The 12,912-nt window shown below is 42.5% G+C and overlaps 1 protein-coding gene across 5 annotated transcripts in view; it reads left to right on the top strand.

Moving 5' to 3' along the window:
• Nucleotides 1–12,912, top strand: part of PAM (peptidylglycine alpha-amidating monooxygenase) — a 262,884-nt gene that overhangs the window by 246,274 nt on the left and 3,698 nt on the right. For 3 of the 5 annotated variants that reach the window (XM_075932066.1, XM_075932069.1, XM_075932067.1), the window contains 3 exons: nt 1,745–1,798; nt 7,751–7,954; nt 11,163–11,219. In XM_075932066.1, the coding sequence (XP_075788181.1) occupies nt 1,745–1,798; nt 7,751–7,954; nt 11,163–11,219 (315 nt within the window). The remainder of the gene's footprint in view (nt 1–1,744; nt 1,799–7,750; nt 7,955–11,162; nt 11,220–12,912) is intronic. The other 2 variants (XM_075932068.1, XM_075932070.1) reach the window with 1 other exon arrangement.

Genomic DNA, 12,912 nt, shown 5'->3' with positions numbered 1-12,912 from the left:
TCACAGTTTCTTTTTAAACAGAAGAATCTTATCTAATTCTTACAATTGTTTGTAACATTAATTCCTGGTCTATATCAAATATGAATCCTGGACAAATTAACTAATTGAAATTGAGTATCCTAGAGAGTATTTTTGTCACATCGTTTGAATGTATTTTACCAAATGCTTAAGATTATTCTTCCACTACTTAAATCTATCATTTCTTGACAGTGCTCACTGTTTACTTAAAGGTTCTTATACAGGTAGCTCTCAGTGGCTGAAATAAGACAGAAGCCCAAATTGAATCTATTTAAATTGCACTGGGAGTAGTTTGCTTTGGCAAATCAGTCCAGTTTAATCTAAAATAATATTTCCATTAATTCCAAATTTACTATACTCAATGTGGAGTGAATATGATTTGAGTCAGACATTGAATTTAGAAGAATTGGAAAATAATTAGGCATTTTCTAGGAATAACAATATAAGTCACCATGTGAATCACTAAATGTCATTAAAAATATACTTTCCATATCTGAGCTGGTTATTTCATGGTTATCTGTTACATTTCATGCACTTCCTCTGGAACTTGTGTAACTAACCACTATTAGTAACAATATACTGGACTAGATGGACCACAGATCTGATTGGATATGTCTCTTCTATGAGAATAACTCCAAACAGGAAGCATCTACCAACTTTCATTCATATGCAGACAGGAATAGCTAAGGTGTAAAAAACACAAAACTAACGAGTTCAGTCAACATAGCTAAGAGATTTTGTGAGAGGGACTTTGTTTATATTTTAAAGTATAAAATTATAGTAACTATCCTAATCCAGATCAAGTGATATCATTCTAGTAGATGGGACTTACAGCTAATTTATATAACATAGTTAAACTGGTCCTCACCCACCTGTACAAGATCACATTAGCATACTATCTAAGCTCTTGATTCCCATCTTCCTCTTTCCCCTTGTGGTGTTAAAAAATTGGAACTAATGAAATATTTCAGAATGTGTCTTTTCAGATATGTAAAACCTTTTAATCCACAAAGGTCTCAAAATGCTTTATAACCATATTGCAAACTACAGCCGCTGATGATATACAACCACTTCTGAGGTAGAATGTGGTGGCTTGTTTCATATTATATAGCAGCTGCAACACAGTTTTGAGAATGAAGTGAAGAATAATGTTCTTTGGAATTGTAGAATTAACTTTGGGTGGGTAAAATGGAATTGCTAAACTGGAATTTGGTCACGGCACTAGATTTAATACCCCAACTCTTATGCAAAGTGCATAAGGGTTTTGAAATAACAAGTGAACCTTAGAGTATTTATTTAATCTGAAAGACTCCACCTCCAGTAGCACGATGCCCCAAATGCCATATTGTGTTATTGAGTCAATGAAGCCCCTAATGGCAAAATACTTCCTACTATATTCCCAGCACTACTTCTTCCAGATTTTCCCCCTAGTAAAAATATAAGAACATAAGAATTTCTAATTAAATCCAACCATGTTAATCAGATGAGAGCTCTTGTTTGCTCACAAAACCACTTTTGGGACAGGAACTGGGCATTATTGAAAATTGCCTTTGTCAGTTGCACTCATAATTTCATAGGGTTCTGATGGTGCTGATAGTTGTTTGCCACACATCAGCAAAGTTCAGAAACAATGTGATACCATGTTTGTATGTTTAGTAAAGATTGCAAGAATATCCAGAGTCTTTCTAAAATGTCAGTTGACCTGAAGAACAATTTTGTGTTACAGAAATGGAGCATCGGTCAGTTAAAAAGGCTGGTATCGAGGTACAGGAAATAAAAGGTTAGTCAGATTTCTTATTGAAATGGTCACGCTAAATCTTTACTACAGTAAAACTCCGATGGTCCGGCATCTGATGGTCTGGCACTCCTGATGGTCCGGCACCATCAGGAACCTGGAAGTGCTCTGGACAACCGGACCATTGGAGCTGCTCTGCCCCCAGCTTCTCTGATTCAGCCGCTGCTAAAACTGACCAGTGGCTGAATCGGGGAAGCCGGGGGCAGAGCAGCTGGAGTGCTGCCGTGTAGGTCCCGTAGCGCTGCCCCTCGGGGCTGCAGGACCCAACCCGGCAGCACCCCAGCTGTCCCCGATTCAGCCGCTGCTGAAACTGACCAGCGGCTGACTCTGGGAAGCCCGAGGCAGAGCTGCTCTGCCCCAGGCTTCCTGGAATCAGCCCCTGATCAGTTTCAGCAGCGGCCGACTTGGGTATACCTGGGACGGAGCAGCTGTGGTGCTGCCGGGTTGATCTCGCAGCGCCAAGGGTTGGCGCTACCAGACCAACTCGGCAGCGCCCAGCTGCTCAGTCCCAGGCATCTGGATTCAGCCGCTGTTGAAACTGACCAGCGGCTGACTCCAGGAAGCCCGGGGCAGAGCAACTCTGCCTCGGGCTTCCTGGAGTCAGCCGCTGGTCAGTATCAGCAGGGGCTGAATCAGGACGCCTGGGGCAGAGCAGCTGGGGGGCTGCCGGGTTGGTCCAGTAGCGTCGAGGAGTGGTGCTGCGGGACCAACCTGGCAGCACCCCAGCTGCTCTTCCCCAGGCGTCCCCAAGAGCAGCTGGGGTGCTGCCGGGTTGGTCTCGCCGCGCCAAGGGTCGGCGCTACCGGGCCAACCCGGCTGCGCCCCAGCTGCTCTGCTGCAGGTGTCCCGATTCAGCCGCTGCTGAAACTGACCAGCAGCGGCTGAATCAGGGACGCCTGGGGCAGAGCTGGACTATTGGAAGGGGGAGCTATGAGGGGTCTGGGGTGGCATCCTCCCCACCCCAGGCCTCTCATAGCCCCCCCTTCCGATAGTCCGGCAAATCTGATAATCTGGCACCCCCTGGGTCCTAAAGGTGCCAGATTATCGGAAGTTTACTGTACAAGGTGTTTTTGTGATTTGTAAATATTCTTGCCAGAAAGTATCAGGGGGACAATGCTAACTAACCCAATATTTTTGCTGTCATTTTTTTTATAGTTCGGAGTTACAAATAACTGGAATGGGGAGGGGACATAGGGTAGAATGTTGCATTGCTGATAGACCCAATAGTATGGCAGATTCAAACACTTGACCATCACTAGTGAAAACTGTCATATAGGTTTACCCGGTGGACTGTTATTTATGACCCTCCATTATCTGTCAATTCTAGATTCAGAAGTAGCTATGGTATGCAGTTCTCTAAAATAGCCAGAAAAAAAGCAGCATATTTGAAATCGCTGTTGCTTCCATTTTACTTTTTGTTTAGATGCTGTACAGCAAATTGACAGTGCTGGTTACATTATTAATGATAGTATAAAAGCATTTTCTTTTGCTTACATTAGTTCCTCCAGATTTACTTTTTATTTTCCTTTTTTCAGAATTTCTAGCAGGGTGAAAATGAATTCAAAGAGATAAAAGTATCAAGAGAATGTAGGTACTTAAAGTAGGCAGGTAAAGAAATGTTTACAGCATGAGGTTGAAAGGGGGTAAGATAATGATTTAAGGTAGATGAGAGGAATTATTTTAAAATAATAGCAATCTGTCACAGAAGTCTCTTATATGGAAGAGGCAATTTCTCCTGAAGAAGAATTGTCTGTGGTGATTGAGGGATCTTAATGGACTGTAGTAATTCTAGTTTTACTTATTTTTCTTAGAATTCAGAGTGCCAGACTATAGACATGAACGGAAATATGTAAAACATCAAAATCACCAAATGAAAACATATTACTAAAAGTGGACTGCCTATACCACAGGATAATACTAGCATCCTTCTCTCTCATCAGTCTCACCCAAAACACTCAGGAGAAAAATCTAGGGTTTATAGTACATCTGGAAGTCCAGCAAATCCAGGCTCTGGCAGATGAGGGTGAAAAGCTCATAGGAGCTCTTTTGGGAAATGTATCTTGCTAGCTGCCACCTTTCATTTAATATCTAGATTAGAATACTTCAGCAGTATCACATAGATTCAGAGGTAGCTTTTCACATAACTGCCTGCTATACAACCTAGAGGTTGTAGGTTAAAACCAATAGTTTCCAGGGAGAAAAAAAAAATTAATAGGCAGAAAATGTTAAACCTGGGGGAATTCTCTGCCAAAAATTCCATTCTGTGCACAATATTTTAAAATTCTGCATATTCTGTTTCTCAAAACTCAACACAATATAATCATGCCAATTTCAATTACTTTGGTATTTCAAAATAGCTGTCAGCAAGTATGTCTGTAATATTACAGACAAAAAAAGATTTGGGATTTGAAAAGATTTGACAAATAGATTTCTTTCTAGCCATAATACAGAACTTTGAGTAAATTATTTAAACTACAATACATAATTTCACATGCACTTCGGAAGCAGTGCAAATGGGGGAGAAGGAGAAAAGAAGTCTGAGAGTGAACCCAAAGTGGAGTTGTGTGGGAGAAGACTGGAACAGATTTGACAATGAGGAGAAGGGATTATAGAAAATTGGGGAGCCTCTACCAGCCATGCCCTGGCTGACCTGTAGCCTCTCCCATTTCAGGCACATCTGCCTTCCATCTCCATGTGTCGCTGCACCCTTCTATCCCCATCCCAATGTGTCTCTTCAGCTCTCCTCTCCATAATACCTGGGGGTTTGCTGAACCCAAAGCTTTTGGTAACTTCACTCTTTGCAAGGTGGTGGCAGGAAGTGAATCAGTGGGGATAACCAATAGATAACTGATGCAAGCAGACAAAGTTGCTTTCACCCACAACTTCTACTTTATTTAGTCTCCGATACTTACACATGTCTGCAGCAGGTTAGTAGAGAACACCAAGTTAACTCAAGTTGAATGTTTATCCAAGGTCTCAAGTGGATATCTGTAGACTTCCAGTGTCCAGTTTTCCATCTGCAAGGGAATTTAAGAGGAGTCCCAAAATATCCAAAGTATCCCAAGTATTCCAGTGTCCACTGAGTTGAGACCTCTTCCCCTTTTTTTACCCAGTTTGTTAGTATTAAATAACTTATTTATTAAAATAATTGCTGAGCACAAGTTGTGTGGAGGGAATTTTCTGAGTGAACCAGCTGTATTTCACATAGCAATAGTTAACTAACTTAGTTAACTGAATGCTTCAGCAAAAATTCAAGTCAGGAGGGCACACGGTCATATTTACTTCTCATTGTCACTCGCTCCTACTCCTCCTGGTCTGTTAGTTGTGCTAAGGCAGTAGTCACTAACCAGTAGATCGGGATCTACTGGTAGATCTTGGAGCCTCTGACAGGTGATCCTCACTAGTTTGGCCAAGAGGCTCTCAAGTGCCGGCATTTCAGCTGCCCCTTCCCCTCACTGCTGCTCATCTCCTGCCCTTTGCCTTGGAGCTGCCTCCCCCCTGGGAGCCTCCTGCTTTCTGGGTAGGAAAGGGGGAGGAGGGTGCTGATGTCAGAATGCTGCCTCTCCTATCCTTTCTCCAGCAGAGAGGGGACACAACAGGACTTGGGATGGAGTTTGCTGGCTGCTTTAGGGAGTGGGCCAGGGCCAGGGCAGGGGTGAGCCTCCCTTAGCCCCATTGCACCACCAACAGTGCACAGCTGGAGCCCACATCCCAAACTCCTCCCCAGTCGTGAACCCCCTCCTACACCCCCGGCCTTGTCCTGGCCCCGAGCATCTCTGCATCCAGACGCCACCCCAGAGCCTGCACCTAGAACCCTCCTCCTACATCCCAACTGCCTGCCCCAAGAGCAGCACAGAGCCCCTCTCACACTCCAGATCCCTTAATCCAAGACCAGAGCCTGCACCCCAACCTCTGCCCCAGCCTGATGAAAGTGAGTGAGGACGGGCAAGAGAGGGAGAATGGAGTGAGCAGGGCGGGGCCTTGGTGAAGGGGTGGGAAGGAGGCGGGGCAAAGGTATTTATATTTGAGGTAGATCTTAGATTGCGCTTAAATTCAGAAAGTGATCTCGTGCTTAAAAAGGATGGAGACCACTGTGCTAAGGATTCAGCAGCTGCCTTTCCAGTTGCTTTCAGCAATGAGCATAACAATTGGTATGCCAACTGTGAGAAGTGGTCTGGGCATATTACTGGACTGTAAGCTGCCAAAAAACTCCCCCTAAAAATGGTGTGTGTCTTGCTGTTTGGGGTGGCAGGAAGCACTACATGTGGAAATGAGGTCATACAGGGAAAACATTGGGAACTGCTGCTTTAAACTCAAGCCAGCTGGCCTGTCAGGGGCTATGGGTTGAAGTTTAAGTGCTGCTGATTCTCCAGCTAGTAAAGCAGCGGGCATTGGTTGCTCAGAGCTGTCAATACAATCACTCTGTGTAACTTACCATTCTACTGTTCTCACCTGACTAAGGCTAATTCAAGTGTAGATAACTCATGCAAATGCCCCAGTGAAGACAAGCTCTGACAAGTTTCAGTGGCTCATTTTAGATTGGAGAGTTTCATACTGGCACCTGGTAATCATTGACTGTCACATCTCCATATAAAAGATGAAGGAGACTCTCTTCTGCATTATAGAACTCTCTGGACTTGCCTGGACTCCTCAGCCAATACTTAGGCTACCACTGGTAGAAAATACTGAACTGTACATAGTGTTATTGGAGTTCATCCATAACATTACCAGCAGTACAGATTTACTAGCAATACACACACACAAGATTTCACAGCTGAAATTGTACATTTTGGGGATCATATTATCAAGCTCCTGTCTGGGTATGGCACATGTTCCTTCTTGATAACTATAGCCTACTAGTAGCATCAGCTTCCTGCTATTCATCCTCTACTAAATTGTTCTCCTTGATTTCTGATGATAGGAAAAGAAGTGGGCATAAATTGCAGCAAGTGAGGTTTAGTAAGGAAAAACTTCCTAACTGTCAGGGTGGCTAAACACTGGAATAAGTTGCCTAGGGAGGTTATGCAATTTTCATCACTGGAGATATTTAAGAGCAGATTGGACTGACATCTATCAGGGATGATCTAGATCAGGGCTACTCGACTTCGGAAGCCCCGGGGGCTGCAGTTGTACTCACAGCATATGCCAAGGGCTGCAACTTATGTGTGGTTGCATATACATACAAATATATGTGCAAATATATGCAAATAGTTTATTTCACACTGACGGCCATGAATACAAAGATTAAGGCAAGACTATACAACACACAGGCCCCATTTAAGTCAGTTCTGCTGATATTAATAAAATGCAATATTTACCCAATTTAACAGCACTTTTAATATGAGCAATGGTAGCCCAGGAATTTAACTACTAAAATGCATATCAACAGAAGACCGTTATATTGACTACTTTTTGGTTTTGGCCCCCACCACGTAAGCCCAAATTGCGCCACGGGCCACAAACAAGCAAGCTGCGGGCTGCATGTGGTCCGTGGGCTGCATGTTGAGTAGTCCTGATCTAGATGGTGCTTGGTCCTACTGTGAGGGCAGGAGAATGAACTTGATTATCTTTCGAGGTCCCTTCTGGTTCTAGTGTTCTGTGATTCAGAATTTTCTCATCATTCAAATATTAGAATTCTTTAGGAGTAACTCTCCCTGACATTTCTCCCATCTCCATCCTCAGACCCCCAAATATTAGAGAACTATAGTGCACACTGTAATATTATCAGACCTTTAGATAATGGTATCTCCAACACCACCTCCTGCATGGTTCTTGAGATGACATGAGCAGTTGTTAAGAAATCATGTGAGAATATTATTTTATAGCTTTAATGGTGGTATTCATTATTGAAAATTACAGCTGTATTTTTATGTTCTTTTCAAATATGTTGCTTGAAATGTTAAAACTACCAATGTGAATTCTCTTCTTTCTTTAAAGAAGCAGAGGCAGTTTTAGAAGCCAGACTGAAAAACAAACCTGTTTCAACAGAGTCTCAAAAGAAGTGGGAAAAACATCACATGGTTGAGCAAGCCAGCCCTGGAATTTCCTTTGTTCTTATTACAACTCTTCTAATTATTCCTGTTGTTGTCCTGTTGGCAATTGCTGTGCTTATTCGGTGGCGTAAGACAAGGGTCTATGGAGGTAACTATGAATAACTCTTGAATTCAAGAACAACAGACTTTATCCACAAATGACTGCATCTGCAAATACAGGTTGGACATCTCTGGTCCAGCACCCTCGAGCCCTGACTGGTTCTGAATGAGGGAATTTTCCAAACCACAGGAGGTCCCCTGCTACCATTTCCCCAGACCATTTTCCCTCCCCACTGCTAGCTTTCTCTTCCTCCCTGCCAGGCTGCTGCAGCCCTGGCAGCCTGGACCATCTCACCCTCATTATCAAAGCTGCCATGTCCCTGACCCCGCTACCGGGGCTGCCGCATCTCCAGCCCCGGCCCTGCTATTGGGGTTGCCGCATGTTTGGCCCCAGCCTTCCTACTGCCACTGCCACGTCCCTGGCCCTGCTGTTGTGGCTGCCATAGCCTCTGCTGCGTTACTGGGGCTCCAGCACGGGTCTCAGTCCCAGCACCTCCAGGCTTCAAGCTGCCAACCCTCTTGCTCCTGGGGCTCCCAGTCAGGATCCCTGGTTCAGGATCACCTACATTGTTGTATCTCAATAATTGTATTATCTACAATCTACATTATTGTATCTTTTTCAGTATTTCCTTCTAAATTTTCCTTTTAGTTGCTATCAGAGTAAAGCTGGTTCTGAAAACTCAGAGCCTTCTGATTTTAATTATTTTGATATATTTAAAAGTCAATGTATAACTTAATTACAAATTCTTTTCACATTGGGAGCTCTTGAAATAATTCTTTCTTCAGAATAAGTGCAGCTTCTTAAAAAATGTGACAGATAAATATATAAACAATATTACAGGATTTCCCTGTAATAAACAAATTGCAGACATTGACAAAAAATTGCGAGGAGTACATAAATGGAAGTTTACTTATTGTCCTATGCATTTCCTGAGTCAGACATATGTTTCCATTATGTATATGCCTTCATCCCTTTGAAATTCAGCTGTGACCTCCCTAATGTGTAGTAATAGTACTTAAAATAAGTTGTTCTTAGTTCATACTGTAGTAACCTATCATAGCACATTTTACTTTCTTCGAAACTGTCACACAAAGTAACAATTAAATATTCATTTTTCAGGTTGTCTGTATGGAGAAAAAAAAGATAAAACAGAATAAAATATACCTGAACTGTGCAAATAATATAGTTCCACCACTGTTAGAGACCAAATGAAGAAATATGAAACACATAATGTGATGAGCATAATTCAGCAATCTAATACCATTAACTAATTAAAATCCTCCTACAAAATTCATAAAGTTTCAAATGCGGTGATAATGGGGTAGAAAGTCTTGTTTGGAAATCTTTAGCCTTGAAAAGTAATACTGCATGAGTGGTATATTTTTGGGGGTTAATATTGAATATGCTATGAGATCATAGAAATCACATAGGGATAAGACCTGTTCAGTCTACTTGTCCCTCTCCCAGCCTGGAGTTCTGTTCTTTACAGTGCATTTTTACTGTATTTTTACAATGGTTAAAAATTACTTTTGCAAATTCATAAATGCTCATTTATGAATTACACAAAGTAGTGTGTAGGAAAAAAAAACGACTTGCTTGAGGTTTTTTGTTTTCCTTTGGATTTTCAATGGGGGAATCACTATAATTTCCAATAGCTCGACATGGCGAAGTCAGGATGTGATATACCTTGACTTTAGCAAAACTTTTGATATGGTCTCCCACAATATTCTTGCCAGCAAGTTAAGGAAGTATGGATTGGATAAACAGACTGTAAGGTGGATAGAAAGCTGGCTAGATTGTTGGGCCCAATGGGTAGTGATCAACGGCTCGATGTCAGGTTGGCAGTCGGTTTAAAGTGGGGTGCCCCAAGGATCAGTTCTAAGGCCGGTTTTGTTCAACATCTTTATTAATGACCTGGATTAGGGGATGGATTGCACCCTCAGCAAATTTGTGGATTACACTAAAATAAGGGGAGAGTTAGATACATTGGAGGACAGGGATAGGGTCCAGAGTAACCTAGACAGATGAGAGGATTGGACCAAAAGAAATCTGATGTGGTTCAACAAGGACAAGTGCAGAGTCCAGCACTTGGGACAGAAGAATCCCAAGCATTGTTACAGACTGGGGACCAACTGGCTAAATAGCAGTTCGACAGAAAAGGACCTGGGGATTACAGTGGATGAGAAGAAGCTGGATATGAGTCAACAGTGTGCCCTTGTAGCCATGAAGGTGAATAGAATATGAGATTACATTAGGAGGAGCATTGCCAGCAGATCTAGAGAAGTGATTATTCCCCTTTATTCGGCTCTGGTGAGGCCACATCTGGAGTATTGGGCCTCCCACTACAGAAAGGATGTGCACGCATTGGAGAGGGTCCAGCGAAGGGCAACCAAACTGATTAGGTAACAGGAGCACATAACTTATGAGAAGAGGCTGAGAGATTTGGGCTTATTTAGTCTGCAGAAGAGAAGTAAGGAGGGAAGTTCCAAGGAGGATGGAGAGAGGCTGTTCTCAGGAGTAACGGATGACAGAACAAGGAGTAATGGTCTCAAGTTACAGTGGGAGAGGTCTAGGTTGGAAATTAGGAAAAACTATTTCACTAGGAGGGTGGTGAAGTACTGGAATGGGTTACCGGGGGGGGGGGGGGGGGTGAAATCTCCATCACTAGAGGTTTTTAAGTCTCAGCTTGACAAAGCTCTGACAGGGATGATTTAGTTGGGGTTGGTTCTGCTTTGGGCAGGGGGCTGGACTCAATGACCTCCTGAGGTCTCATCCAGCCCTATGATTCTATTATTCTAAGAAACGTGTAGATCATTGAAGTATGTGCCATGGGTCTAGAGTGTTTCAAGAGCAGACTGAACCACTTGCATGTCCAAATGAGAACAGAAGTATAGTACTGCTCGGCATGTCTTGCTGCAACTTACAGTATGCTAGAATATAATTGTCCAGGCAGTAAAATAGAAGAAACTCTTCTTCTCCAGCGATAGTCTTCACATTTCAATAGCCTGCAGCAGAGAAAGTAGTTCTCAGATCTTTGAGACTTTAATAATTTTTAATGGCTGGAATGACACACAGAAAGAATGGTATAAATTGAAAATAACAGTATAACATTTTTTCCCATTCAACCATAGACATGAAACTGGACAATATTATTTTTTCGCTCAGCTGTTGATCAGCCTAGTTCAGTATCCAAAAATACGTCCGTTTCAGAATAGGGTCATTGATGCATATTTTGAAATACGCTTTATCTTTCCAGCTGATGCTGAACACAAACTTGAATCAACTTCAGGAAGAATATTGGGCAGACTTCAAGGTATGTAAAATACAAGATATCGTTGACTTTTAAGAGTCCAGTAACATAGATTGTATTCAGATAAGTCAACACAGAAACATGTTTGAGATCAAGTGCTTAATATTTAATACACTATTATTGGGAGTGGGATTTTTCAAGAGGTGAAGTGGGGAAGGCTCTGCTTTTCAGCTTTGCTTTTACTATAAATGTATACAATGCCTTTCTCCAACCACCATTTATCTGTCCACTTAAGGTATCTGCCATTCCTGCTGAGAAGTGGTAGCTGTCATAGTAAGTTATACCAGTTTCTGTTAGAGAATGAAATGACAGGCTGCCTCTGGAACTACTACGTTCAAACTGGTAGGGACACAAAAAATGCTGTTCAGACAATTGTTATAGCTGAATCCTAATGGACACTCTAAAAAAACTTTGGTTTTGTGTGCCTTCTTTCCCAAAACGGTTCATGTGCTGAACTTCTTTGAGGATTTGGGAGAAGATGCTTTTCATAGAATCATAGAATACTTAGAAATGGAGGGAACCTTGAGAAGTCATCAAGTTCTGTCCCTTGCACTCCTGGCAAGGACCAGGACCAAGCACCATCTGGATCATCGTTAACTGATGTCTGTCTAACCTGTTCTTTAAAATCTCCAATGATGGAGATTCCACAGTCTCCCTAGGCAATTTATTCCAGTGCTTAACCATCCTGACAGGATGTTTTTCCTCAGGTCCAGCCTAAATCTCCCATTCTGTAATTTAAGCCCTTTGCTTCTTGTCCTATCATAAGACGTTAAAGGAGAATAATTTTTCTCCCTGTTTGTATCATGTTTTTAGGTACTTGAAAGCTGTTATCCTATCCTCTCTGTCTTCTCTTTTCCGCGTTAAACAAACCCAGTTCTTTTAGGCTATGTCTGGACTACACTGAAGTTTTGAAAGAGAATATGCAAATTCTGCGGGAATTTGCATATCTTCTTCCGCTTTCAAAAGTGAGATCGGAACTTTTGAAAGTGAAAGTAGTTGGGGCACATTTTTTTCTGCAACCTCCCTCCCCTTTTTCAAAAAGCGACACTTCCTCAAAAAATGAGGTTTACGCGACTTTTCAAAAAACGGGGCGGGGTTGCCGAAAAAAGCATGTCCCGATTACTTTCCTGCGGAATTTGCATATCCTCTTTAGAAACTTCAGCGTAGTCTAGACGAGCCCTCAATCTTCCTTCACAGATCATGTTTTCTATACCTTGAATCATTTTTGTTCCTTTTCTCTGGACCTTCTCCACATCTTTCCTATAATGTGGTGCCCAGAACTGGACGCAGTAGTCCAGTTGAAACCTAATCAGCACAGAGTGGAGTAGAAGAATTGCTTCTTGTGTCTTGCTCACAACATTCCTGTTAATACATCCCAGAATGATGTTTACTTTTTTGCAAGTGTCACTCATGTTTAGTTTGTGGACCAGTATGACTCCTTTCTGCAGTACTACTTCTAGACAGTCATTTCCTATTTTGTCTGAGTGTAAAGGGATGTAAAAGGGATGTAAAAGCCTGTTGAATCAGTTAACCGATTAAACATTAGAATAATCAATTAATTGTGATACCAGGCAGGGGACTGTTCCAGCCTGGCTGAAGCAGCCCACAGGGCTGCCGACTGTCAGCACACGCAGGGGTCCCAGATCCACTAGCTCCACAGGGCTGCCAGCCTGTGTGGGACTGCCACTTCCCAGCC

The sequence above is a fragment of the Pelodiscus sinensis genome, chromosome 6 (assembly GCF_049634645.1).
Source record: "Pelodiscus sinensis isolate JC-2024 chromosome 6, ASM4963464v1, whole genome shotgun sequence".
Lineage (NCBI taxonomy): Eukaryota > Metazoa > Chordata > Testudines > Trionychidae > Pelodiscus > Pelodiscus sinensis.
This window is presented reverse-complemented; position numbering and strand designations above follow the sequence as displayed.